Source organism: Diabrotica virgifera, chromosome 9 (assembly GCF_917563875.1).
Source record: "Diabrotica virgifera virgifera chromosome 9, PGI_DIABVI_V3a".
Taxonomy (NCBI): domain Eukaryota; kingdom Metazoa; phylum Arthropoda; class Insecta; order Coleoptera; family Chrysomelidae; genus Diabrotica; species Diabrotica virgifera.
This window is the reverse complement of record NC_065451.1, coordinates 139234620-139261115: the sequence shown is the minus strand read 5'-3', so window position 1 is coordinate 139261115 and position 26496 is coordinate 139234620. Positions and strand designations below refer to the sequence as shown.

At 33.7% G+C, this 26496-nt stretch overlaps 1 protein-coding gene across 1 annotated transcript; it reads right to left on the bottom strand.

The window, feature by feature from the left end:
* Window positions 1–12328: 12328 nt before the first annotated feature.
* On the bottom strand, window positions 12329–26279 carry LOC126891453 (uncharacterized). Its single transcript, XM_050660629.1, has 4 exons — window positions 26047–26279; window positions 15121–15324; window positions 13468–14242; window positions 12329–13414 (listed from the first exon to the last, which is right to left on the bottom strand). Exons 1-4 carry the CDS (start codon window positions 26277–26279, stop codon window positions 12329–12331), a joined length of 2298 nt encoding a protein of 765 aa, XP_050516586.1.
* Between the last annotated feature and the right edge of the window lie 217 nt (window positions 26280–26496).

Below are 26496 nucleotides of genomic sequence, written 5' to 3'. Positions count from 1 at the left end.
TCGATGTTTCTATGTTTGGCCGCTATTGCTGTATCGTCAGCATAAAGGCCTAGCATAGTACCGTGTGACCTAGGTACGTCTGCAGTGAATATTGTATACAACAAGGGTGACAGTACTGCTCCCTGTGGTACCCCTGCTTCTGGAGTTCCGAGTTCCGACAGGACTTGTCCTATCCGAACCCTGAATCTCCTGCCGCTCAGGTACGAAGAGATCAGCTCTGTCATTGCCTCACCGTATCCATATTCACGCATTTTGTATATTAGTCCTTTATGCCAGACTCTGTCGAATGCTTTGCTTACATCCAGGAATGCTGTCCCTATGTATTGCTTATCATTTAGTCCAGCTGCTATGTACTCTGTTACTCTGAGTACCTGTAGCTCGCTGGAGTGTTCTGCTCTGAAGCCGAACTGAGCTTCAGGGATGATTTCTAGCCTGTTCGTTTCGGCTTGTAAGCGGCTTAGGATTATTCTTTCTGTTATCTTACTGATTGCTGGAAGTAAGCTTATCGGCCTATAGTTTTGCGGAAATGTGCTGTCTTTGCTAGTGATGAGCAAAACAAGAACAAGACCAAGACCAGGCTAGTCTTGGTCTTGGTCTTGTTCTTGCAAACTTGGTCTTGGTCTTGGTCTTGCAGCTAAAAGGCAGTCTTGGTCTTGGTCTTGGTCTTGCACTAGCCGGTCTTGTTCTTGGTCTTGGTCTTGCTGCAAGAGTCTTGCTGGTCTTGCTTTTTTGGTAGTAATAATTTGAACCAAACAATTTCGAATAAAATGTACATTGAAATAAATAAAGATGTGAAGAATGAAACTATATTTTTAGCTTTAAAATTTTAACAGAATGTAGCATGTAGTTTCAAACGGATACCAATTTTAACATTATACATTCACCTAATGACCTAATTATTTCCCTCTATATAAAGAGATTAGACTATATTTTTATAATGGTAATGTTTATCAGTAGGAAAAACCTGCATTTACAACCCTTGTTGCAATTGCCGGCCTTCGGTTGTGTCACGTTGTGTTTTGCATGCTGTCGATACCTGCCGCCTGCCTTCAGACCACGTCTTGAGTCTGGATTATTGTTTATTGCCCCTGTATTTTAATAAAATGTTAAAGAAAAAGAGCTTGTTAAAAGGTGCCACAAATGGTCGGGGACCTTCAATTCACGGATTTTACGAAAAGGGATAAACGGTTTATAGTTGTTAACAGATAATGATCTGCTCCTTTCACTCAAACACTGTAGTATTTATCCTACGCGGGTCAAATTTAAGAACATAAATTAAATTTTTTTAAGAGAACACAAAAATCAAATATTTTTTACTCTATTTAATCATTATTTAATATAATTAACTTTTTTTATAAACTAGCTAAAACATACTTTTTAGTAAATACGTACATATTTACCATACCTATTTATAGACCTAATACTATAGCATAATAACTAAACCTAATGGGGAGTTATAAACGCTTAATTCTGTAATTTGTTATCTTGCAGTTCTTTAATTTTATTTAAACTACATTGCTCTCGTAACACGAGTTATTCGCACTTTTTATTTTCACATATTTTTGGATTGAATACCCATTATGACATTTAAAAAGTTGAAAATATTCGGATGTGGGTAGTAAAAACTAGAATTTAAAACACACTGAAATGATGCGCATGCATTTCAAGTGCGGCACATACTATTTGTACTACTGGCCCTTTCTGGGGAAAACCTAGATTCTTCCAAATAGTTTTCAACTATGAAATCAGTAAAATTCTTTACGCGTTTGTCATCCGGGATTTTCACAAATAATTCAACTTCCAACTTTCGTTGATTGTAAAAAATTAATCCAAAAAAATTTTTAAAAATTTCCCAGTATCGGAATTTTTGTCATTATATTCAGAAACTGAACCTAAGCTTTGGATTTTGCGATACCAAGCTTGACACATTACAATCGACAACCAGTTATTTTTTATTCAGGCCACAATGCTTTTACAGCATTGTGAATCCCGAATCCCTTTTCAAAATCTATTATGATATTTTTTGTATTCATTTTAAATTTGACGACCTACATTTTTCCTCGATTATGCGAAAAGAATTGAGATAAGTGTCAGTATTTTTATTAGACAAAAAAGCGAAAACTACTGGTACATAAAAACCGTTTTTAATTGCATTTGTTTAAATGGATTACCCTATCTATAATTACATTTTTTTGTCTTACAAGTAATTTCAATTGTCCTTGAACTGTCGCCGTTTGAAAACTTGCCTTCTGGACACTTTGAAGGTTGAGAAAATGCAAACCGTTTGACTTAATCAAAACGACTTAAAAATATAACCAAAATATTATGTATTTTAAAAATTCGATATTGTTTAAGGTTTCTTACAATTATATATTATTGAACTAAAAAAATAAAGTTAAATAATAAAAACCAATTTTTCTCAAAAAAGTGCAAGAGTCTTGCAGGTTGGTCTTGTTCTTGCGTGGTCTTGCAAGGTTCGGTCTTGGTCTTGGTCTTGTTCTTGGTCTTGGTCTTGCAACCAAAAGGCGGTCTTGGTCTTGGTCTTGGTCTTGGTCTTGCTGCAAGACCAAGACCAAGACCGCAAGACCAAGACCAGTCTCGCTCATCACTAGTCTTTGCCAGGTTTAGGTATCATTATGACATGGGCTTCTTTCCATTGATTCGGGAATTTTTTTGAATCTTAATATGCCGTTTATTATATTTGTTAGGTATACTATAGCCCTCGCAGGTAGATATTTTAAAGCTCTGTTCGTGATGTTATCTGGGCCTGGAGCTTTTTTTGGTGAACATTTTTTAATGTGTACATTTATCTCTGCTGGTGATGTTGGAGGGATGTCTTCTTCTGGCTCATCTGGCCTATTTCTTTGGTTTTCTACCTCTTCTATGAAGTCCACGTCCTCTTCTTGTCTGTAGTTTAGCGTACATTCTCTTTCTAGGGTAGACTTCATTACTTCTAATTTTTCGTCTATAGTATACACTATACCGTTTTGTCCGTGTAGTGGTGGGATGGGTTTTCTGTCATTTCTTAGTATTCTCTGTAGTTTCCAAATGTTTTGCATATTTGGTGCACCTTCGTCCATCTCTTGTATATAATTATTCCACGTTTCACTTCGGTGTTCGTTTAGTGCGGTTTTGACTTCTCTTATTAATCTGTTTGCTCTTTCTTTATCGGCTTGTCGTCCTGTTCTTCTGGCTCTTTGTCTGGCTCTATTCTTTTCCCGAATCATGTCTTTTATTTCTTGGGTGATATTTTTGAACCTTCCTGTCTGTATTTCGATTTCTTCTTCTGTTGTGCTGTTTCTTAGCGCCTCTTGAATTATCCTTTCCAACTCTAGGACTTTTTCGTCGATGTCTCTCGGACTATTTATTACAGGAACGGTGTTTATCCCTTGGCTAACTAGTCTTTTGAAGTTTGTCCATTTTGTCCTCTTTTTTGTTCTTTTTGTGACGGTTTCTTCTTCCCACGTTCCTATTTCTAGTAGTATCGGGTTGTGGCCTACTGTACCTTCATTTATTGTTTGTAGTTCTGTTTGCATATCGATGTTTCTTGCTACTACTATGTCTATGTGTGTAGGAAGTCCGTTAGGTGGATAATTGGTTGGTTCAATTGGTCCCATTGCCTCTATGTCGTCTCTATTTTCTGTGTATTGATTCAGAATTCTTCCGTTTCTGTTCGTAGCTCTGTCGTTCCAATTTGGGGATCTTGCGTTTAGGTCTCCTATTATTATTGCAGGTTCGTCAATGTCGAGAAACGCGTTCAGATCATCATTTGACAGTGGGTCTAGTGGTCTAACGTATGCAGAGGTAATTCTGATTTCTCCTTGTTCCATTTGTATCCTCACTGTAGTGGCTTCCATGTTAACTAGTTGTGGTGTTGGTATCCTAGTATGTTTTATACCTCTTTTTACTAGGATAGCTGTGCCACCCGATCTGCCTGTATTGTCGTTTCTGTAAACGTCGTAGCCTGGAAACTTCAAGTTGATGTTGTTAGTAATTTTTGTTTCTTGTAGGGCTACTACGTCCATTTCATACCTGTTGACCAGTTCGTCCAAGATGTTTTGGTTGGTCCTTATTCCTCCTGAATTCCAGGAGCCTATCCTCAAGTATCCCAAATTGGTTCTTCTTAGTTCAGTGACAGTTTTAGGTTACCTATCGCTTTAAATACTAAAGATGTGATTACATCTTCTAGCATTTCTGTTAGGTCGGTTTGTTGTAGAATTTTTTCTGTCACGCTTTCTGTTGTTTTCTTCGTTGCCTGTGCATACGATTTGCCGCTTACTCTGTCTCTCGGAGTTTGTTGTTGTCTCTGTTGTTGTGTTTGTTGTTGCTGCTGTGGTTTTCTTCCCCAGGTAGGGTATCTTGAGCATCCTCTGAAGTTTGCTGGATGACTCCCTTGGCAGTTGGCACAGGTTGCTTTTTCTCCTCTCGGTCTCTTGCAGTCTTTGCTGATGTGGTCATCTCCGCATTTCACACATCTTGGTTCTTTGTGACATGCCGATTGGGCGTGGTGGTACCCTTGACAGTTGAAACACTGTGTGGGTCCTGCTGGTTTTTTCAGTGTTTCCACTGTTACCCTCATGTAACCTATGTTATTGATTTTCAAGGCTTTTTTGGTGTCTTCTTTGTTTATCGTAGTTATGAACATAGGTAGTTCTTTTTTGTCTGGCTTTCTTGAAGTCATGTTCTTTACGTCTTTGGCTGTTATTTCATATTCATCTTGCAGATCCTTTATGATGTCTTCGGGTTTAGTGTTTGTTGGTAGTCCTCTGATGACTAATTTTTGCTCGTTTTTGTCTTCTTCCAGGGGGAACGCGATCCATTGTATGGGTTTCGTGTCCTTGTGGTAATCTTCTATGATGTGGGTCATCTTTCTGTAGTCTTCGATGTTTTTTGCCTGTATCAGCGTCTCACGGCCGCTTCTTGATAATTTGTTGCTAGTTATCACTCCTTGATTTTGGGCTAATGTCAGTATATTTTTAGTCTCGTTGACTGACTGCAGTTTGATAACTGGTGGTTTTTTATTTTGTCTGGCGGGTACTTCTTGTTGTTGGTCGTCTATTTCCATCTCGTTTTCTGTTTGCTGTTTTGTTTTGTCCTCTGTTTGAGTTTTCGCTTTTTTGGCGGGGTGTATGGGCTCCATTGTTCCCTTTGGAAGCTCGTACAAGTCATCGTTTGGCGTGTGTGGTCTCATCGCCGCTGTGGCTTTATTTTCCCAGTCATCTTTTTTATTTTCCTTTGGTTTTTCAACCATTTTCTTCTCCTTTAGTGCTGGAAATTCTTCATTCTGCTTTTTGATTTTTGGTTTTGCCCCCTTAGATGCTTCTGTAGGCGTGTTTTCTTTGGTATCTTTTGCCCCCTTAGTTGTTGCAGTAGGCGGGTCCTCTTTTCTGGTTGTAGGCGTGGCCTTCTCCGTTGGTGTATTCGCAAGTTGATTGAATCTAGAATCCATGTGTTCCATCAGGGTTTTATTTGATTGAACCATAGTGATTTTTAGATCCTCTATTTGGGCATGGAGTCTCTTTATTTCCTCATCTCTGATTTTGATATCTTCAGCTTGTTGTTGGATAATCTTCATCAGGGAGTTTATTTCCTCTGTTTTTTCGTCTTCGCTGCCATTTTGTGCTGTAGTTCTTTGCCTTTTCGTGGCTGATTTCTTCGTCGTCTCGTGGTCCATTTTTTCTTCGTTTTTTCTCTGACTCGTGTTGTTCATTTCTTCATCTGTCGTGAAGTCGTCAGATTGAGGATCTGCTATCGAATGACGGTTTTTATATGTTCTAGCGCGTATGCATTAGGCTCCGCCCATTTGAGGGCGTGCGTTACGGTCCGTGAATTTTGGTGAAATTACCACTATTCACGATACACTGATGAGGTGGCCTTTTCTTTTCTCATAAAATTGTAATCTAAGATGTAGAATTTTTTATTTAGGTAATCACATCGACCAAATGGCCATTAGCGACAAATTAGTGGATTACATTACAGTTACATTACAATGATTTAGTTTTACAACTTAAGTTACAGTTTCAATTAAATTCTGTGGTACTTATTAATGTGTTTCAAAAAATGTTCTTGAGCCGCATGGAGTCCATCACAGTTAGGACATTTAGGTGTATTTTGGTTGGGCATGATGTGGAACGGTGTTCTTCACCACAAGTAGGTCATCTGAACTGTTTTACAGTGCACTCCTGGATAATGTGTCCGTTGTGAGCACATCTTCTACAATATTTCGGTATAGGTGGGATAAGGTTGGAGTTAAGGGGGAGTTCTCCTCTGACAGAAATGCCGTCCAGGTAAAAACCTCTTGTTAACAATTCTGTAGGTATACTTTTGCTCACTATCGGTGATTAGTTTAATGCATGAGGTAATAGTTCCATCACGAGCTATAATGCGCCAGAGACGAATCACTGGGACATCCATCTCGGTGAGGATGGCTTTCATGTCTATCAAGTTAGCCCCCGAAAATTAAAAAACATTGTTTTGCTTATGTTTTTAAATTGTGCTAATTTGTGCAGATATTATTTTAATTTGTGCTGATACGAAAACTCAATTACACTATGATTAACATTCCGGGGCCAACTTGTCTCTCAGCCCCCGGGTTTTTTTTAAGAATATAAATTTATTTTAATGGTACGCAATTGTGCTCGATGTATCTTGAATTGTGCCGTTGGAATTTTTGAAAATGCTTCAACGTTACGCATTTTATTTAACATTTAAAGCTTGGGGACAACTTGACCCTCAGCCCCCGGGTTTTTTTAAGAATATAAATTTATTTTAATGATACGCAATTGTGCTCGATGTATCTTGAATTGTGCCGTTGGAATTTTTGAAAATGCTTCAACGTTACGCATTTTATTTAACATTTAAAGCTCGTGGGCCAACTTGACCCTCAGCCCCCGGTTTTTTTTAATGTGAATTTATTTTTGTGTTACCCAATTGTGCTCGATGTATGTTAAATTGTGCCATTGGAATTTTTGAAAATGCTTCAACGTTACGCATTTTATTTAACATTTAAAGCTCGGGGGCCAACTTGACCCTCAGCCCCCGGGTTTTTTTAAGAATATAAATTTATTTTAATGGTACGCAATTGTGCTGGATGTATCTTGAATTATGCCGTTGGAATTTTTGAAAATTCTTCAGGTTAAACATAAAAATTGATACAACACCTCTGTACAACATCTATGTCAGTATGTTTCACTTATTGTCATAGTAAGTACACTTTGTTAAACATTTTTAACATCTACCTTTTAATCAATCAGGATGTTAGTATTACTCCAGCTAAGTGCAACTTATGCATTTAAGGAGAGAGAACCAGTGCAAAAAGTAAAGTTGTTAAAATGTATATATGTATCTCGATAACGGTTTATTTTATAAGGATAACACATGTACCTATTCCATTTTTGTTTAAAAATATAGTTTGAATACGAATTTTACAATGAAATTATAAATGGAAAAAGTACAACAAATTTATGACGTATTTTGTTAAAAGAAGAGAGCGTATGCAGCGCTCTCTTTGCGATATATTAAAAGCGATAATAGTTTCGAACTTCTAAGGTCAAAAATCCTATTTATACGAATTTTTTTGTTGATCTGGTAAAAAATAACTGAAACACAATGACATAGCTAAATTATTTTTACAATTTTAACACGTCTCAAGTACGTTTTAATATTTGACCCCTATTTAATAAGCAAAAAATAGTATTTTCCGCTAAGGAGTCATCATGTAAAATATTACCCACTCTTTATAACTCACCCTGTATACTATGCTAATATGATCAATATAAGTAGGAATTAATAGGAATAAATTTAATAAATACGACAATAATGTAATAAATTTTAATTTACAATTCCAATATAAATAATAGCCTCGACACATACATTCTCGCTATCCAAACAAACCCTCTTCTCCTTTTGAAGATCATCATAGATCTCCCACTTACCATTTAATCTAAATGCGTATGCATTAAAAAATTTTAAATCATTTGGTACAGAGTACCCTGAGTACGAAATCAACCCACCTAACACATACTCTTGATTATTAAATGCAATTAAACGAGGTATATTACTAAGTTTTTGAGGAGTGTTGGACCCTATTTCAAACAATAAATAATTTCTATTCACTTCAAATGTGCTGTCGATTATACCGTTGCAACCCGCAGGGGTACATTTCTTGTGTGATGGTATATAACGGCTTAAAATTTCTTTTTCTAAATTTAAATTTAATTGAGGCGCAACTGGAACAATAGGATAGAATTCTTATTTTGTTACACTTACTACAAAAATGTTTTTCTATTAACGAATGATCCAATTCCCCGATGTTACAAAGGGACTTGACTATATGGATTCAATTGTAGTTTGTGTATCGATTTGAATAAGATTTTTTGAAAGTTCGTGCTTGCTAGCGGTGTTGTTAAATATTTTTAATATAAGTTCTGCTCTGAGTTTATACAAACCTACGTTAATAGTTTTGAAGCACATTTCTATAATTTTTGCCAAACAGTTGTCTTTTAGTTTGAATATATTAGCAATTGCAGAATAATCACACCAATTACAAGCCAATAAAAGAACAGTTGAATCAAAGCCACAAGTATTTGTTAAAATATGCTGTTGCCCTCGAATACTAACGGGTTTTAAATCATTGCAACTTCCATTTCTTAAAATGTTAATTGCCAATGAGCGCTGACTTTGCTTTAAATCCATTGCTAACCATTCGGAATTTTTTTGCAAATGTGAAGTTCTTTTTCGTTTTTTAATGGGAAGAACTGTTCCTTTCCAATTTTCTTCAGCAGCAAACTCATCTGTGTTGTTTGTTAATTCTGCAATAAAAAACTGATTAAACCATTTGTACACGTACACTCCACATACCAGCAGTGAATTCAAACGTATACATTGTGTTCACATTGGCATCGGAATTATTACGAACTGTGTTATTGTGTAAGATGCGAAGTTGAATGAATTAGCAAAATATTAGCATTTTTTGTTGGGCGTCCACAAATTGAGCACCAAAGGTAAAAATAAGCCCAGCCTATTCGACAGTAACCTAACTTAACTTTATCTCCGACAAAAATAATGTTTTTAATTTCGGTGCTTAATTCGTGCCCGACCTTTTTGTTGTGAAAAACAATTACAGGGGATTTTCAAGATATCCATTATACAAATCTTTTTCTGTATTAGAGCATTCCTTTCACATATATTAAAATTCTGAATAAAAAATATTTAACATCGCAAATTTTAAGAATAGCCAAGCTATTAACGTAGTTATACGGACGATCAAACAATTCGTTCTTATTTATCTATACTTAATATAATAAAGTCGTTATGAGACTGACTGACTCATTACGACCTAAGTCAAACGGCTTGACATAGAAACCTGAATTTTGGATACAGATTGAATTTGGGTTGTAGGGGGTCGATAAGAAGGAATTTTTATAAACTCTTTATTTTGTGGGGTTGAAACAAATCCATAAATAAGTAAATAATTTTTATCTCAAAAACTATTTGTTGTTTTAAAAAATGGCAAAACACGTCAATTTTAGTTTATATTTTTATGTAATATACCGCTTTTTATGTTTAAGAAAGGATGGCAAGGAAGTGAAAACTAACCAGTATAAAATTTTGTTTGGAATTTTTTACACTACAATAAGAAGTCTTGAAATATATTAAAACAACCCTTAAAAAAATAAAAATGTACGGAAAATCAACGTATCTAACTAAAACAATCGCTAAACCAACAAGGTAACATTTAAAGTATCGCAGGCGAAGTCACGGGTACCAGATTTAGACCAAGGGCCAAGGGGTTGAAATAACCTATAAAAAACATACGGGAAATCAATGTACCTAACCGCTAAACCAACAAAGTTTTCTAACATTTTTAAAGTATCGCGGGCGAAGTCGCGGGTGCCAGCTAGTCTACAGTATAAACTAATACAACTTACAGTACAATTCCTCTTAACCGGTCACCTCGGGACTTCATACCTGACCGGTTGCCGTTTTGGCCGGTTAATCCAAAGTGTACTTTACTTGCATACATTACATATAAAAAAATAAGAAGTATGTTTTACATATTTATTTACATATTACATATGTATTTACATACATTAATGTGCTGCATACATACATCAGCAAATATGTACAAGTTTAAAAAGTAATTATTTTTTAAAAAAGTCTGTAATTTTCTTCTGCTTTTTAACCTTCAGTGAATTTCTGTATGCGACATCCCTCCATTTTCTAATCACCAGAACGTCTAATGCTGTTGACTCATGTTGCTGCTCAATGTATTTTAATGCAATTTCCATTGCATTTTTGGCTTCTTCGTGAGAAACCGTTTCCTCTTCTTCAACATCACTACTCTCATCATATTCCTCTGGTTCTTTGGTTGCTACATCTATGATTTCGTCATCATTCAAAAATTCATTTTCAAGCTGATCATCAAAGTTTATCATCCAATTTTCCACATCTTCTGGCTGTAATGCTTCGTTACCCGATAACTTTTGAAGGTCTTGTAGAGTGGATTTGTTTTCTTCTTCTTCAGTCCCTGCAATATTCGAGATCACAACTAGATTCTCAACATCTGGCCAAAGTTTTCTCCAAGATTTAACAAACGTTGAAGAGGGCATTTCTTGAAATGCTGTAGCTAACATATAGATAACGTCCTTAATATTGATATTTTTGATGACTTGTAAAAGACCTTTGTCTTCACTCTCCGAATGTTGCAGAATTTCAGAAACAAGTTTACGCCTGTATCGTCTCTTTAAGCTTTCGATCACTCCTTGGTCCATCGGTTGCACTAAGCTTGTCACATTAGGAGAAAGAAAAACTAATTTTATGTCATCTACATTGCAGTCATGAGGATGGGTTGGAGCATTGTCTACCACTAGAACTGCTTTGATAGGCAAGTTTACACTTTTTAAATGTTTTTTAACTTTTGGAACAAACTCTAAATTAAACCACTCTTTAAACAAGTCTGAATTCATCCACGCTGATTTTTGTGACTTATAATAGACCGGAAGGGAAGATGGATTCAAGTTTTTGAATGCCCGTGGTTTAGCAGACTTGCCAATAACGAACAGAGGAATTTTGTGAGTCCCTGTTGCATTCGAACAAACGGCCAATGTAATACGTTCTTTGTTCGTTTTAAAGCCAGAAGCATACTGTTCATGACTGCCTAGAAAAGTTGTTTCTGGTAACATTTTAATGTTTAGCCCGGTGTCGTCCATATTATAAACTTGTTCTGGAGATAATTTCTCTGTTTCAATCATTTCACCAAACTTAATCTTGAATTCTGTCGCACCAGAAGAATCAGCAGACAGTTTTTCTCCACTTACGTGTGCGAAATGGATTCCGTGTCGCTTCTTCCATCGATTAAGCCAACCATCACTTGCCACAAATTCGCCTCCATTATTAATCTTCTGGTGGATAGCCAAAGCTTTTTCTTTCAAAATTGGGCCGCCAATCGGTGTACCTCTTCGACGTTCCTGAAGAAACCAGATCCACAAAGCTTCATCGACGACCTCGGAAATCGGTTTTTTTCTCGTACAACGGCTACCCAGATTTTTATCAGATTCCATTTTCGAGCAAAACTCCTCAATGGACCGTCTATCTCTTCGCCAGTCATTTACAGTGCTTTTTCCAACATTAAATTCTGCACATATTTTCGCCACGGATTCACCATTATCAATCCGCTTTAGCACTTTTAAACGTGTCTCCATCGAAACCACAATTCGTTTACGCTTTGCACTCATTGGGAAAGTATGTTATAGTCTGTTCGCTAAACTCAGACGCAACTTTCTAGATATTTTAGTCGGTAATTTTGCCAATTTTAGTAAAATTGGCAAAAAATAATTACTAAATAGTTAATAATCACTAAATAGTTAGTAATTTTGCAAATTTTTGCAAAATTGGCAAAAAACAAAAAAATTATCGACTAAAATATGTAGCCAGTTGCGTCTGAGTTTAGCGAACAGACTATATGTAGGTACGTGCATACCCACAGCAGAAACAAACCAAACTGATCAAAACCAGTGTTGCCAGGTCGTAAAAAAATATTGCATGAGAAATAATTCCAGAAAGCATGAGATTTAAAAATAAAAGCATGAGATAGGATAGACGATTTGCAGGTTATTTGTTACTCGCCGAATTTATGTCGTAAAATTTAGTATAAAATGAATAATTTGCCTTAAAATAGCAATTTTGAAAAAGAACAATAAAATGTTTTGTACTTACTTGCCCAAGTTGAAATGAAAAGAACTAGTTAGTCTGAAACGATTATTTATTCAATGACTAAAATAACAAACATATGAGATAGGTACGTAAAAATAAAGCTATTGCAAAAACATTAATCAGAGTCTGAGTCATAAATATTTTGATTTAGTTTCTTAATCATTTCTTTTGGTATGAGGAAATTTGAACATATAGCTTTATTTTTATTCACCAAACTTTTTGTGTGGAGTATTGCTGTAAGGGTAGAAGTTTTCAGTCTATTTCGTTGTTTTGTTTTATTTAAATTTACAACGGAAAACACTCTTTCCACAGTTGCGCTTGAAACAGGTAAAGTAAGCAAATTAAAAACGAAATTCGTTAGGTTTGAAAAACGTAACCCATTATGATCTGGAGTTTTTATCGATGCGATATATTTCCAAAATTCACAAATGTCGTTATATTCATCTTTAAAATCGATTACAAAATTTCTTAATGCTAACCACTCATTGTCAATTGTTTGAATATCTACATTAAACAAATTGGGACATAATTTAGAAATATGACCAATAGATCTGATTTTTCGAGATCGAATGACTTCTGGATCCATAAACTCCATCTTTTCAAATAATGAATCTTTCAGGGGAAATCTGGAGCAAATTTGTTGAACACTTTCAATGTAAAAATTCAAACAATTGAGTTTAACCTTTTCTAACCTATTTTTATCTAAACTGCTTGAATTTATTTCTGCTGAGAAATACATATCATCCAGTTGCAAAAAATTTCGGGGATTTTTAAAATCTATTTTATCAATACTTTCAGTACTAATAATGTCACTTTTCATATAAAAGTCTAGAATTATTTTAAGTGTATTTGTTATTTCCTTGTAAAGAATGTGAATTTTTGGGGATTCGCTTTGCATTAATTTATTTAAATCGTTAAAAATAGGTAATGCATGAGATAAAAACTCGAGATATAATCGATTTTCTTCCGTGTTAAGTTTCTCTAAAATTAAATCTGCTTGAGTAATGTTATTAGCAACTTGATCAACAAAATAAAGTTTTAGAGCATTATATTGGTTTAAAAGTCGTTTAATGACACTTTCCAATGAAAGCCAACGTGTTTGACTTGGGTGAAGAATTTTAGCAGGAGCAACATTGACAAATTCCTGAAACTCTTTTAGTTCCTCAACTCTTTTTGGGCTATTTGCAAAAAAGTTATAAACCTAAAAATATATTTATTCAAAACGAATTTTTACTTTAATATATTAATATTTACCTCTCTTGTTAGTTGTTCAACTTCTTCTGGCAGCTTTTTGCACGCATAGGAGGCACAAAGGTGAAAACTGTGGCAAATACATTTGACTGTGAATATGCCTGGTATATTTTCTTGTAGTCTACTGACTAATGAATTTCTAATACCCACCATATTACTAGCTCCATCAGAAGCAAAACCAATAAAATTTGTTTTGTAAGGTATATCGTGTTTTGTGAAAAAATTTATGATTTTCTCATAAAGTACAGCTCCTGTAGTCTCTACTACAGGTATCAGATCTAAAAAGTTATCTTCTACTTTATGGTCAATGGCCATTCTAACCACTAAACACATATGCTTAATACAGGAATTATCTGTCGACTCGTCAGCTATTAAACTAAACTTTTTAGTTTTCATGAGCTCAATCAAATATGTTTTTTGTGATGTTCCTGTAACTTTTTTGAGGACCCTAGTTATTTTGGTTCTTCCTGCTTTCATTTTTTTGGCTATTTCCGAATCTTTACAAACAGCATTCAGGTAATCAATTAAATGTTCCATTAAATTCATTGGACGATTATGTTCAGCCAAAAGTCCTGCTGTACGTATAATGCCTTCTTTCAAATTTTCCTCAACATTTAATTTACTCGTGCTCGCTGAAAACATGTCGGCAATATTTTGCTGCCTTCCACTATTTGCTTCAATATTCTGCACATATTTTATATGTTTACTGGATTCTGAATGTTTAGAAAGCTGTACTTTTCCTGCAGTTATATTAATGTCACATCTACATATTTTACACCTAAAATAAAATTTGTTTAGATATACGTGTACCTAGGTATATTTTGATAAAAACCATATAAATACATATTACATTATTTAACCCTTAAGTACTAACATCCCGTCTCTCAGACGGCTTCACTTGTTGAAAGTGGAATATTTCCCTACCTGGAAAATTTTGAAGGTCACCCGTTTATGACTTTTCAAGTTGGGTTGTTATTTAGTAGTATTGAATTCGGCAATTTCCGGGAAGTTGTTATTCCAAAGATATTTAGACTCAAAGTGTGATTTCCATCTAATAGACGGGGTGTTAGTGTTTGTGCACAGTTCGTCATTAAACATAATGTGCCCAGTTGGTCAAAAAAAGATCAAATAAGGAAAAAAAGGCTATGAGGAAACTATTTTGAAATGAATTGATAAGGTAGAACACGACAAAGTCGAATTTGAATCAATTTATAATGAAAATGTTGATACTGACTACCATTGGTACACTGTACAAATTTGAGTGCATGTCAGTTTTTTTTTGTTTTAATATTTTTTAAAAAAAAAATTATTTTCGTGTTTCTTACTCTTTTCTTAACGAGATTGTAAATTTTTATCAAGATTCTTCAATTTGTTTAATTTTTATCGCACTTTTTTTCAGGGTAAAAATTCACACAAACAATCCTTCCATTCTTGTTATAATGTTTTTTATTTTGATAACTACAGAAAAACTAGATTAATTACTGTGCTTTTTAGATAATCAATACTTCCAGTAAGTCATCGAAATATTTCTTTGCATTAAAATATTTAACAAAAACAAGATTACCCCTAAAAATGTTAAACCCGTCTGTCAGGCGGTTAGTTAGTGTTTCCGTCATTGATTTAAGCTGTTAGTACTTACGGGTTAAAATTTCTTACCATGCATACATTGTTCCCTTTTTACTGCATTCTACCCAATGGTATCCTGGTAATTTCACCCAATCTTTTTTAAAATGTTGTTTGTAAACTTTCTTCCTTTTAGCTGAGCTAGAGCTAGGTCCAAGTTGGTTTTGGTCAGTTTCAGTTGCACTACCACTATTACTATCACTCATCATTATAAAATCTTTTAACGAATACGAACACCTGTTTGGCACACTTATAATATCTTAAAAACTAAAGATACCTATTATCGTTTTCAGGGATTACCCGACAGGAATAATCAAATTACCACACATTCAATGCGCGACCTTGCCATTTATTTATACCATTAAGCACGATTGACGATGTTGTGAAATGTTGGGATTCAGTTTCGTGGTAAAAGTGTTTATGCATTCTCATACATTATACATTCCTTGTTATTGGGTTGAAAATTTTTAGTGGCATAGTTTTTGTGACATAAGCAAAATTTGTTTATGCTCACTTTGTTATCTGTAGTTTACAAATAATGTTTAATATACCTTTTTTTTGTCACTATGTCAATAAGTTAAAAAGCATGAGATTTTGCAATAAAATCATGAGAGCATGAGATTTCCTTGGAAAACATGAGATCTCATGCTTTTGCATGAGACCTGGCATCACTGATCAAAACGACAAGTACACAGTTTATCGAACGTCTCGGGGCGTTCGGGGAAGCCGAATCGCCTCGCCGCGCCGGTGGATTTCTTGGCATTCGGCTGTTGTAAACAGGCCGGTTAATCCGTCGACCGGTTAATGCGAAGCCAGTTAAGAGGAATTATACTGTATTAGGATAAAATTGTGTGCTCCATGTCTTGATACGATTGTGTCAACAACAAAGGTATACAGTGAAGGCTAAAAGTCCAGAATAAATGCGATTTAGACTGAACGATTACTTTTTCAGGGAAACACTGAGACACGTCAATTATTGTTTATTTTTGCGCATTTTTTTTGCATTAGAGACAAATATACAGGGTCACTCATCTGGAAGATACATATCACCATCAACATTTTCCTTATGGAACCCTCTGTACATTACTGCGTTTTTAAATTTTTAAATGCAGTAATATATAGAGGGTTCGATAAAAAAAGTTGATGGTAATATGTACCTATATACTAGCTGAGTGACCCTGCCAAAAAATGCGCAAATAAAAACAGTAATTGGCGTGTCTAAGCGTTTCGTTGATAAAGTATTCGTTCAATCTTTATCGAATTTATTCCTGACTTTTGGCCCTTATTGCAGCCCAAGTACATCCTGTATGTATTATTATTTGTGACGTGTGTGATACATTACCCTGTATTTGTTCGGACTGCTTATTTACTGGAATACTTGAATTGTGGCTATAACCGTGAATTTTCTCTACATCGTGTTCATTGGTGGTAACTGAAAAAGTAGCACAGCATTAATTATTTTGTTCTATATAACATTAATTTGATATAAACTTACCTTCCGTTTTTTGAAGTTATACTTCTTTAGGCACGAGGGTAAAAATTTTGATTTTACTGGACGCATGCGCACAGCGACAGTATGGTATAAATGTTATACGGGATCTGATTGGGTGTTCATGTGAGTGAAAATCATCTGTCAATAATTGTTCAATATGGAGATTTTGGATAAACAAATTAATGTTGTGTATATTCATATTAGTTTTTATTGTTGTGATGGCAGAGAAAAAAGTTTATAATTGTAGTGACTTTTTAAATAGTTTTTAAAAGCGACAGGTACGTAATAATTGTAAATGTTTCAGTATCCTAATAAACAATTTCGGACAACTTACAGTTTAGGGCAACGAGCGAACAGTGTTGCCATATTTTTTTATAATTTAGACGTTTAATATAATATTATGTTTTATAATTATTTAGACGTTGTTTAAAATATTATTTTTTATAATATAGGAGTTGTTTAAAATATTATAAAATTGGACTTTTACATTTATGGAATTTTTGTTGTGCATTGTAGAACAATATTTAGTTTAGTTAAATTTAATTCAGTTTAATTTAATGTATTCTTAGTCTTACTTCATAGGTTAGTTTATTCATTTAACTATGTTAGTTTCTTTTTATTACTATTTTAGATATTTTATTATTTACATTTTAGAAATCTTTATATTTTAGAAATCGTGTTCTTATTACCTATTGACTTTTATATCATTTTAATGCTTTTACTGTAGTGTCTAAATGATATTATAGATGTTTCTGTTTATTTTCTGATTTCTATCTAACATCTGTTTTTGATTTTTAAATTACCTAAATTGAATTTTAGATGTTACAGTAAGAAATATTTTATAGTCTGGCAACACTGTCAATATTTTTAACTTGCATCAAATGTCAACTACAAATTGGTTATGTTTGGTTGCCCTAAACTGTAAGTTGTCCAAAATTTCATAGGTACCTACCTAATTGGAAAATTTAAAAAGAACCTACCAAAATACATAGTATGTAATGCTTTGATTTGCATAATTTGATTACCATCAAAATTTCTATCAATATTCACCTAATATATTGTTTTCTTACTCTATGTTTTGTATTTCAATTCTAAATAATTTCAATTCAAAATCAAAATAATTTGATTTAATTCAGAACTGTCAAAAGTTTAATCCGTTTAGTTAGTTGATCTTCGCACATGATGACGCATGGTCTCCGTGGGTAAACGTTTAAGGTGAATGAATTTCCATACTAACTGCGCTGATAAGCGGGTTCGAAACCCGATAAAAACTTTTATTTTTTTACTTTTTTTTTATACATTTTATGATTGTAAGTATGTATATTTATTATATAATTTTATTTTCAGAAAATACGTATTTAGTTAAAATTTTCTCCGACAATTATTGTTCAGAAATCATTTGTGGTATTTTTCAATGTGTTTGTGTGTTTTATTCTTTTATTATTTTAATTTTTGGCACTGTTTTAATAAAAAATTTTGAGAAGTAGTAAGTATAAATTAGTTTAATATTTAAATAAAATATAAATAAACTGTTTAAAGTATATTTATTTCTTTGAAATTATATAATAGAAGTATAACTTCTTACGTGCGTACAAAGTACACACACATTCTTTTTTTAGTAATCTCTTCTATCTTTGCTGAAGCAAGCTTCATGGTCCCTTGCAGCGCCAATATATGCTTGGATAAAAATACATCTAATCGTAATGGCAACACTTCATTGGAGAAAGTTCGATTGTTCAGTTCGTTAAAATTACTTTCAACGGGGGCACTTGAGGTAGTCTTTTGCGGTAGGAAAGGCCACTGATAGAACATTAGGCCACAATGGTAACCATTGTAAAAAATTTATAATTAACCAATACAGAAGTAAAAACTTCGAGATGTATTCTGGTATAAAATCGTTTATTTAAAACTATAAAATGTCATCGATTGCAGAACGTTTTCGTTCTAAACAGAACATCTTCAGTGCCTAGAATGAAGTATTTCCACGTTAGTTTAAAGCAAAAGGTTAAAAATGTGACTGTTAAAATGAAAAAATGTGGGAATACTTACATCCTGCCGAGTATTTTGAAACTAGCACAATGTAAATAGTGTTAACATCATCATATATGGTTTACATAATGTAATATGTTAAAATGTTATGACTACAAGTCGATGTTAATGGATAAAGTGGAACACATGCTAAAAGGGTGCCATGGTTCCCTGCTCGAAGATACTAGGTACTTGCCAATTCAATGGGCACAGACCAACTGAGAAATTATGAAGTGGATATACAATTTGACAAGGGTGACATGACATGACAAGATAAAGCCAATTTTTGCTTAAAGTTTCATTTGATTTTGGATTTTTTAATAAAATGCGAAGGTTTGTCTGCAAAAGTAATTTAAATTATTTGAATAATAAAATCTACTGTAAAGTTTAAATTAGCAACTCTCTATTCCAGAATAACTTATAGATTCATTAAATTTAATGCAGATATATTACGTGGTTTAAGTTGTGACGTCATCGGATGTGAAATGACGAGATGAAAGTTGAGTTTTGTTGAAACAAGGAAATACACTACATAATAAAAGATAATTAGACTTGCGTGGAAAAACAAAGCTAAACAAGCCGAGAAAACCAGAATTTAAGAGTATTTTTATGTGATGAAATGTTGGTTGTCTAACAAGGCAAGCATGCAACAGGTTGAAGGTAAACGGTAGAATATTGCGAGAAAACAGTATATATACAAAAGGTGGCTATTTATTGTGTTAAATTTATTATTATACTATTGTAATGAATAATTATGTCTGTTAAAAGTTGGAAAATAGTTGTTAACAAAATTAAATAACTAAAGATTACTGTTAGTGAGGTAGATATATGTGTGAAGGATATGATTGTATATAGTATTGTGAAATGAATGAAAGTATGTAATAATATAATAAAATTAAACTATGTGACATAAAGTCTAATTCATCTTTATGTAGTTTTGAAAGGACTGAATGAATTGGAAGTATTGTATCTTGATAGTCTACCAACGTAGAATAGTGAATAAAATAATTAGAATGAGAGCTACCAATATAGGTCAAATTGTGGGTTGGTGTCAGTATGTAAAGAAGAATCTAAATTGAATGAGTATATGAAATAGAAAAGTATGATATTGATTTCTATTGGTGCTAGTGGAGTGAACAGACTGAACTAAATGAAATATATTTAAGTGCAGAACTTTATGAACGTATGTGATTGTAACTGAAATCAAACAAATGAAAATGTGAAAAACTTTTATTTTAAATTGGGATAAATGGATATTGGAAGTTGCCTGATATGAATGGAAATGAAAAGATAGATGAAAAAAGAAGAAAAGTGAATGCAATAAAACTTAAATGTTATAGTCTGAAAGAAGTTTGACTGAATGGGTCGTAATGGATATAGGTGTGCAGTATCCTATTGTTAAGTAAAGTCTAAGAATCTAAAAAGAAAGAAGTGACTGAATGTTACTAAGTAAGGAAAGCGATATATATGACAGACCAGAGTGATTGGATGTATGGTGTTTTTTATTATTGTAAGCGGAGATGAGAGAAAATGAGTAAATAACATAACAGGCAACAGGATAAGTGAGTGTGAAGAACATTCCAAAGAGACAATAAACCAGACCGATTTAAGGATTAATAATAATAAGAGCCATTTAAATAAATTATGAAAGAAATGGTGAGATGAGATATAGAGGACCTGAAAAAGAGACAGAGACACAAGGTCAAACCAGAAATGACTAGGAGTGGAGAAAAATATGAAGGATAGGAAAATAGAAGAATCAAAACTGTGTTAGGGATGGGATAGTGGGGGAGGCAGTAATGAAGTTGAAAAGAAATTGCAAGTTGAGATATGTGTTAATGGGTGATTAGTATGGAAAGAGAAGATTGTTATAAACTAGTGGGGTAGTGGAAAAAGAGGGGGAGGGGGAAATGGAGAATAGGAGTAAAGGGGAAGGGGGTGAGGGGAATAATGAGAGAAAACTAGGGTTGGATTAAGGGAATAGTTGTCGATGGATAGGAGTAAAAGGACGATTTAAAGTTGTTTGACGATTAACGCAATTGGGGCTGGTCCTCATGTCTCTGGAAATCTCAAGGTCCTCGTACAAATCCAGGCGTAGATTGTTTCTGTCTTGGATGTTATGAATTAATTTAACACCATCAGGGATGTCAAGATGATGATTATTAACTTTTAAATGATGGGAAAAGGCTGATGTAGTGTCTCTTTTAGAATGTTCAGCAGATCTGGTTGAGAGTGATCTGTAAGTCCTGCCGATGTAAGAGGCATCACAATCAGAACAAGTCAGTCTATAAACACCACTACGATTCATATAGTGTATTGTATCCTTAGTATTTGTCAAAAAGTGGCCAAGGGTATTTCCAACTTTGAAAGAAATATGTATATTCTCAGAAGAGTTAGATACAATACGTTTAATCTTTTCAGATAGATGTGGGTTATGATATGGTAGTGACCTGTAAATAGCAGAAGAGGAAGATGACTGATGGAAAGCAGAATTTTGAAGCAATTTAGATTCTCTTTTACGGATGAGTTTATCTATTATAGAGGGATCGTAACCATTGTTGACAGCTATTTGTTTTATAATGTTGAGTTCTTTGTTGAATGAATCTGTTGACATAGGTATAGAGAAAAGTCTGTGTATGAAGCTTCTGAAAGCTGCTAGTTTGTGTGATAGAGGATGATTAGAAGAAAAATGAATTACATGGTCAGTTTGGGTGGGTTTACGAAAGATACCAAAGTTGAATTGGTTGTTAAGTCTGGTAATAGATAAATCAAGGAAATTAATGGCCTGAGAAGATTCTAGTTCCATGGTAAATTTGATATTAGGGTGAATTAAGTTAATTTTAAGAAGTAGTTGTTGAGCTGAGTCATGATGTCCAGCGATGAAGACCAAACAGTCATCTACGTAACGAAACCAATGTAAAATTTCTGGATTTTTCATAATGTGATTGGACTCTAAATGATCCATAAAGACATCAGCTAGGAATGGGGATAAGCAACTGCCCATTGCTAAACCATCTGGTTGTTTATAGAATTTGTTGTTGAATTGAAAGAAATCTTGAGATAGACATAATTCAAGGATATCTAGTATCGGTGAAATGACATTGGGCTGAAAAGACTTGTTGACTAAGAGTGATTTTACCAGACTTAAAGTTTCGATTTTGGGCACTGAAGTAAATAGGTTGCTTACATCAAAAGAAAGCATAGTTATGTCTGGATTGAGATTGATGAGTTGAAGTTTATCAACTAATTGGTATGAATTTTGATACAGTAAAACGGGGTGTGAAGTTGATTAAATTTTTTAAGGTGTTGAGTATGAATTTTGATAAAATAGAAACTGGAGTGTTAATGAAACTGACGACAGGACGTATAGGAATTCCAACTTTATGTATCTTGGGTAAACCGTACAACCTCGGAATAAGAGGGTTGCCAGGAAGTTTGTTGTAAGGGGCCTCATAATTGGATAAAAATTCAGAGTGTTTTTTGATGTTATCTTTCAATTTACTTATGAATCTCTTGGAAGGATCAGTTGGTAAAATAATGAAGTGGTTGTCATCTAGAAAAGATGAAACTTTATTGTTGTAAGTATCACGGTCTAGAATAACCAAACAATTACCTTTATCAGCTTTAGAAAAAATTAGGTTGTGATTAGCAATTTTATGTTTAATTGATTTAAGAGTTTTGAGATGAGATTGAGCTTGTTTAAATGATAGATTATCAATAAAAGAAGAGTTCTGAGAAGAAGAAGAATTTGAAGATGAAGAAATCTTATTTTTATATTTATTTATGTAACGGTAACAGGAATTTCTAGTTGACGTTCTTTGTGAAAGAGATAATGAAAGGTTTTGGATTACTACATCTGTCTCAATAGATAGACTCTCAAGATCGTGTAAAGATAAATCTTTAGGAACAGAGTATTTGAGACCATAGTTTAATAATTTAATTTCATCTGTTGAAAAGCTGATATCGGTAAGGTTCTTTATTCTAGGGTGGAATTGAAAATCTGAAAACTTTTTATTGTTATTTCTATCCTGAGAGGCTTGAACATATACAGTTTTGTCTCTAATGAGATTAATAAGCTTGTTATGTACTCTATTGAATTTAATTGTGTTAGAAGCATCTACCTTGTCATGCACATCTGTCAAAAAATTATTGAAGTTAATGAATCCTATAATATCGAGCAAAGAATCATACATTACCTTAAGCTTACAATTGATGTAATTAAGTTTACTATAATGTGAACATATCTCTTTTTTCATAAGTTTTATCTGTAGTGAAGTCCTGATGTTGGGTGGTACATTTTTTGATGTCCTGACTATACTAAAAGTTGGAAAAACTTTGAATTTGAGACACTGTTGAATAAACCATATATCGAGTTTCAAGTTGTTTCGTCGTGTTGCTAGTCGCAAATACTGAAGAGCCAAATTGACCATACTGTCATTAATAAAAAATCAATGGGAAAATCCCAATAGTTGGCTGTATACCATAGTTTAAAAAACCAATACAGAAGTAAAAACTTCGAGATGTATTCTGGTATAAAATCGTTTATTTAAAACTATAAAATGTCATCGATTGCAGAACGTTTTCGTTCTAAACAGAACATCTTCAGTGCCTAGAATGAAGTATTTCCACGTTAGTTTAAAGCAAAAGGTTAAAAATGTGACTGTTAAAATGAAAAAATGTGGGAATACTTACATCCTGCCGAGTATTTTGAAACTAGCACACTGTAAATAGTGTTAACATCATCATATATGGTTTACATAATGTAATATGTTAAAATGTTATGACTACAAGTCGATGTTAATGGATAAAGTGGAACACATGCTAAAAGGGTGCCATGGTTCCCTGCTCGAAGATACTAGGTACTTGCCAATTCAATGGGCACAGACCAACTGAGAAATTATGAAGTGGATATACAATTTGACAAGGGTGACATGACATGACAAGATAAAGCCAATTTTTGGTTAAAGTTTCATTTGATTTTGGCTTTTTTAATAAAATGCGAAGGTTTGTCTGCAAAAGTAATTTAAATTATTTGAATAATAAAATCTACTGTAAAGTTTAAATTAGCAACTCTCTATTCCAGAATAACTTATAGATTCATTAAATTTAATGCAGATATATTACGTGGTTTAAGTTGTGACGTCATCGGATGTGAAATGACGAGATGAAAGTTGAGTTTTGTTGAAACAAGGAAATACACTACATAATAAAAGATAATTAGACTTGCGTGGAAAAACAAAGCTAAACAAGCCGAGAAAACCAGAATTTAAGAGTATTTTTATGTGATGAAATGTTGGTTGCCTAACAAGGCAAGCAGGCAACAGGTTGAAGGTAAACGGTAGAATATTGCGAGAAAACAGTATATATACAAAAGGTGGCTATTTATTGTGTTAAATTTATTATTATACTATTGTAATGAATAATTATGTCTGTTAAAAGTTGGAAAATAGTTGTTAACAAAATTAAATAACTAAAGATTACTGTTAGTGAGGTAGATATATGTGTGAAGGATATGATTGTATATAGTATTGTGAAATGAATGAAAGTATGTAATAATATAATAAAATTAAACTATGTGACATAAAGTCTAATTCATCTTTATGTAGTTTTGAAAGTACTGAATGAATTGGAAGTATTGTATCTTGATAGTCTACCAACGTAGAATAGTGAATAAAATAATTAGAATGAGAGCTACCAATATTGGTCAAATTGTGGGTTGGTGTCAGTATGTAAAGAAGAATCTAAATTGAATGAGTATATGAAATAGAAAAGTATGAGATTGATTTCTATTGGTGCTAGTGGAGTGAACAGACTGAACTAAATGAAATATATTTAAGTGCAGAACTTTATGAACGTATGTGATTGTAACTGAAATCAAACAAATGAAAATGTGAAAAACTTTTATTTTAAATTGGGATAAATGGATATTGGAAGTTGCCTGATATGAATGGAAATGAAAAGATAGATGAAAAAAGAAGAAAAGTGAATGCAATAAAACTTAAATGTTATAGTCTGAAAGAAGTTTGACTGAATGGGTCGTAATGGATATAGGTGTGCAGTATCCTATTGTTAAGTAAAGTCTAAGAATCTAAAAAGAAAGAAGTGACTGAATGTTACTAAGTAAGGAAAGCGATATATATGACAGACCAGAGTGATTGGATGTATGGTGTTTTTTATTATTGTAAGCGGAGATGAGAGAAAATGAGTAAATAACATAACAGGCAACAGGATAAGTGAGTGTGAAGAACATTCCAAAGAGACAATAAACCAGACCGATTTAAGGATTAATAATAATAAGAGCCATTTAAATAAATTATGAAAGAAATGGTGAGATGAGATATAGAGGACCTGAAAAAGAGACAGAGACACAAGGTCAAACCAGAAATGACTAGGAGTGGAGAAAAATATGAAGGATAGGAAAATAGAAGAATCAAAACTGTGTTAGGGATGGGATAGTGGGGGAGGCAGTAATGAAGTTGAAAAGAAATTGCAAGTTGAGATATGTGTTAATGGGTGATTAGTATGGAAAGAGAAGATTGTTATAAACTAGTGGGGTAGTGGAAAAAGAGGGGGAGGGGGAAATGGAGAATAGGAGTAAAGGGGTAGGGGGGTGAGGGTAATAATGAGAGAAAACTAGGGTTGGATTAAGGGAATAGTTGTCGATGGATAGGAGTAAAAGGACGATTTAAAGTTGTTTGACGATTAACGCAATTGGGGCTGGTCCTCATGTCTCTGGAAATCTCAAGGTCCTCGTACAAATCCAGGCGTAGATTGTTTCTGTCTTGGATGTTATGAATTAATTGAACACCATCAGGGATGTCAAGATGATGATTATTAACTTTTAAATGATGGGAAAAGGCTGATGTAGTGTCTCTTTTAGAATGTTCAGCAGATCTGGTTGAGAGTGATCTGTAAGTCCTGCCGATGTAAGAGGCATCACAATCAGAACAAGTCAGTCTATAAACACCACTACGATTCATATAGTGTATTGTATCCTTAGTATTTGTCAAAAAGTGGCCAAGGGTATTTCCAACTTTGAAAGAAATATGTATATTCTCAGAAGAGTTAGATACAATACGTTTAATCTTTTCAGATAGATGTGGGTTATGATATGGTAGTGACCTGTAAATAGCAGAAGAGGAAGATAACTGATGGAAAGCAGAATTTTGAAGCAATTTAGATTCTCTTTTACGGATGAGTTTATCTATTATAGAGGGATCGTAACCATTGTTGACAGCTATTTGTTTTATAATGTTGAGTTCTTTGTTGAATGAATCTGTTGACATAGGTATAGAGAAAAGTCTGTGTATGAAGCTTCTGAAAGCTGCTAGTTTGTGTGATAGAGGATGATTAGAAGAAAAATGAATTACATGGTCAGTTTGGGTGGGTTTGGGTGATTTTTTAAATTTATAATTCTTGAAACTACTTCAGATAGATACTGTGCATTGTCAAGGTTTCCAGAAAAAGTCGCAATGGTTGATCGTACTTCATTTTCTATTTGTTTGCCCCATTGTACAAAGTTATTGGTTTCTTCATTGTTGTCACTTTCCTCTTCATTAATGTCGGAATCTACGTCCAATTTTTCATCAAACATTTCTTCCGTTCCTAATTCATCACCAATAAGATTTTTTAGAAAATGTTTACCTTGTCTGACAAGGTGTTTCTTGACCATACATCACACCATCACTTTCCGAAAGAGCAACTGTAAATATTGCATTCAAAATCTTCCGAGCTTCCAACATAGTACTCACTTGAATGAGTTGACCCAAACATCTTTTATAAAACAGTCTGCTTCGCCTCATAGCATTTTTAAGGCATGCTCAACGACAGAATATGTGCACAATATGAGCTACATCGCCACGTATATAGCACGATACTTCAAAAACGGG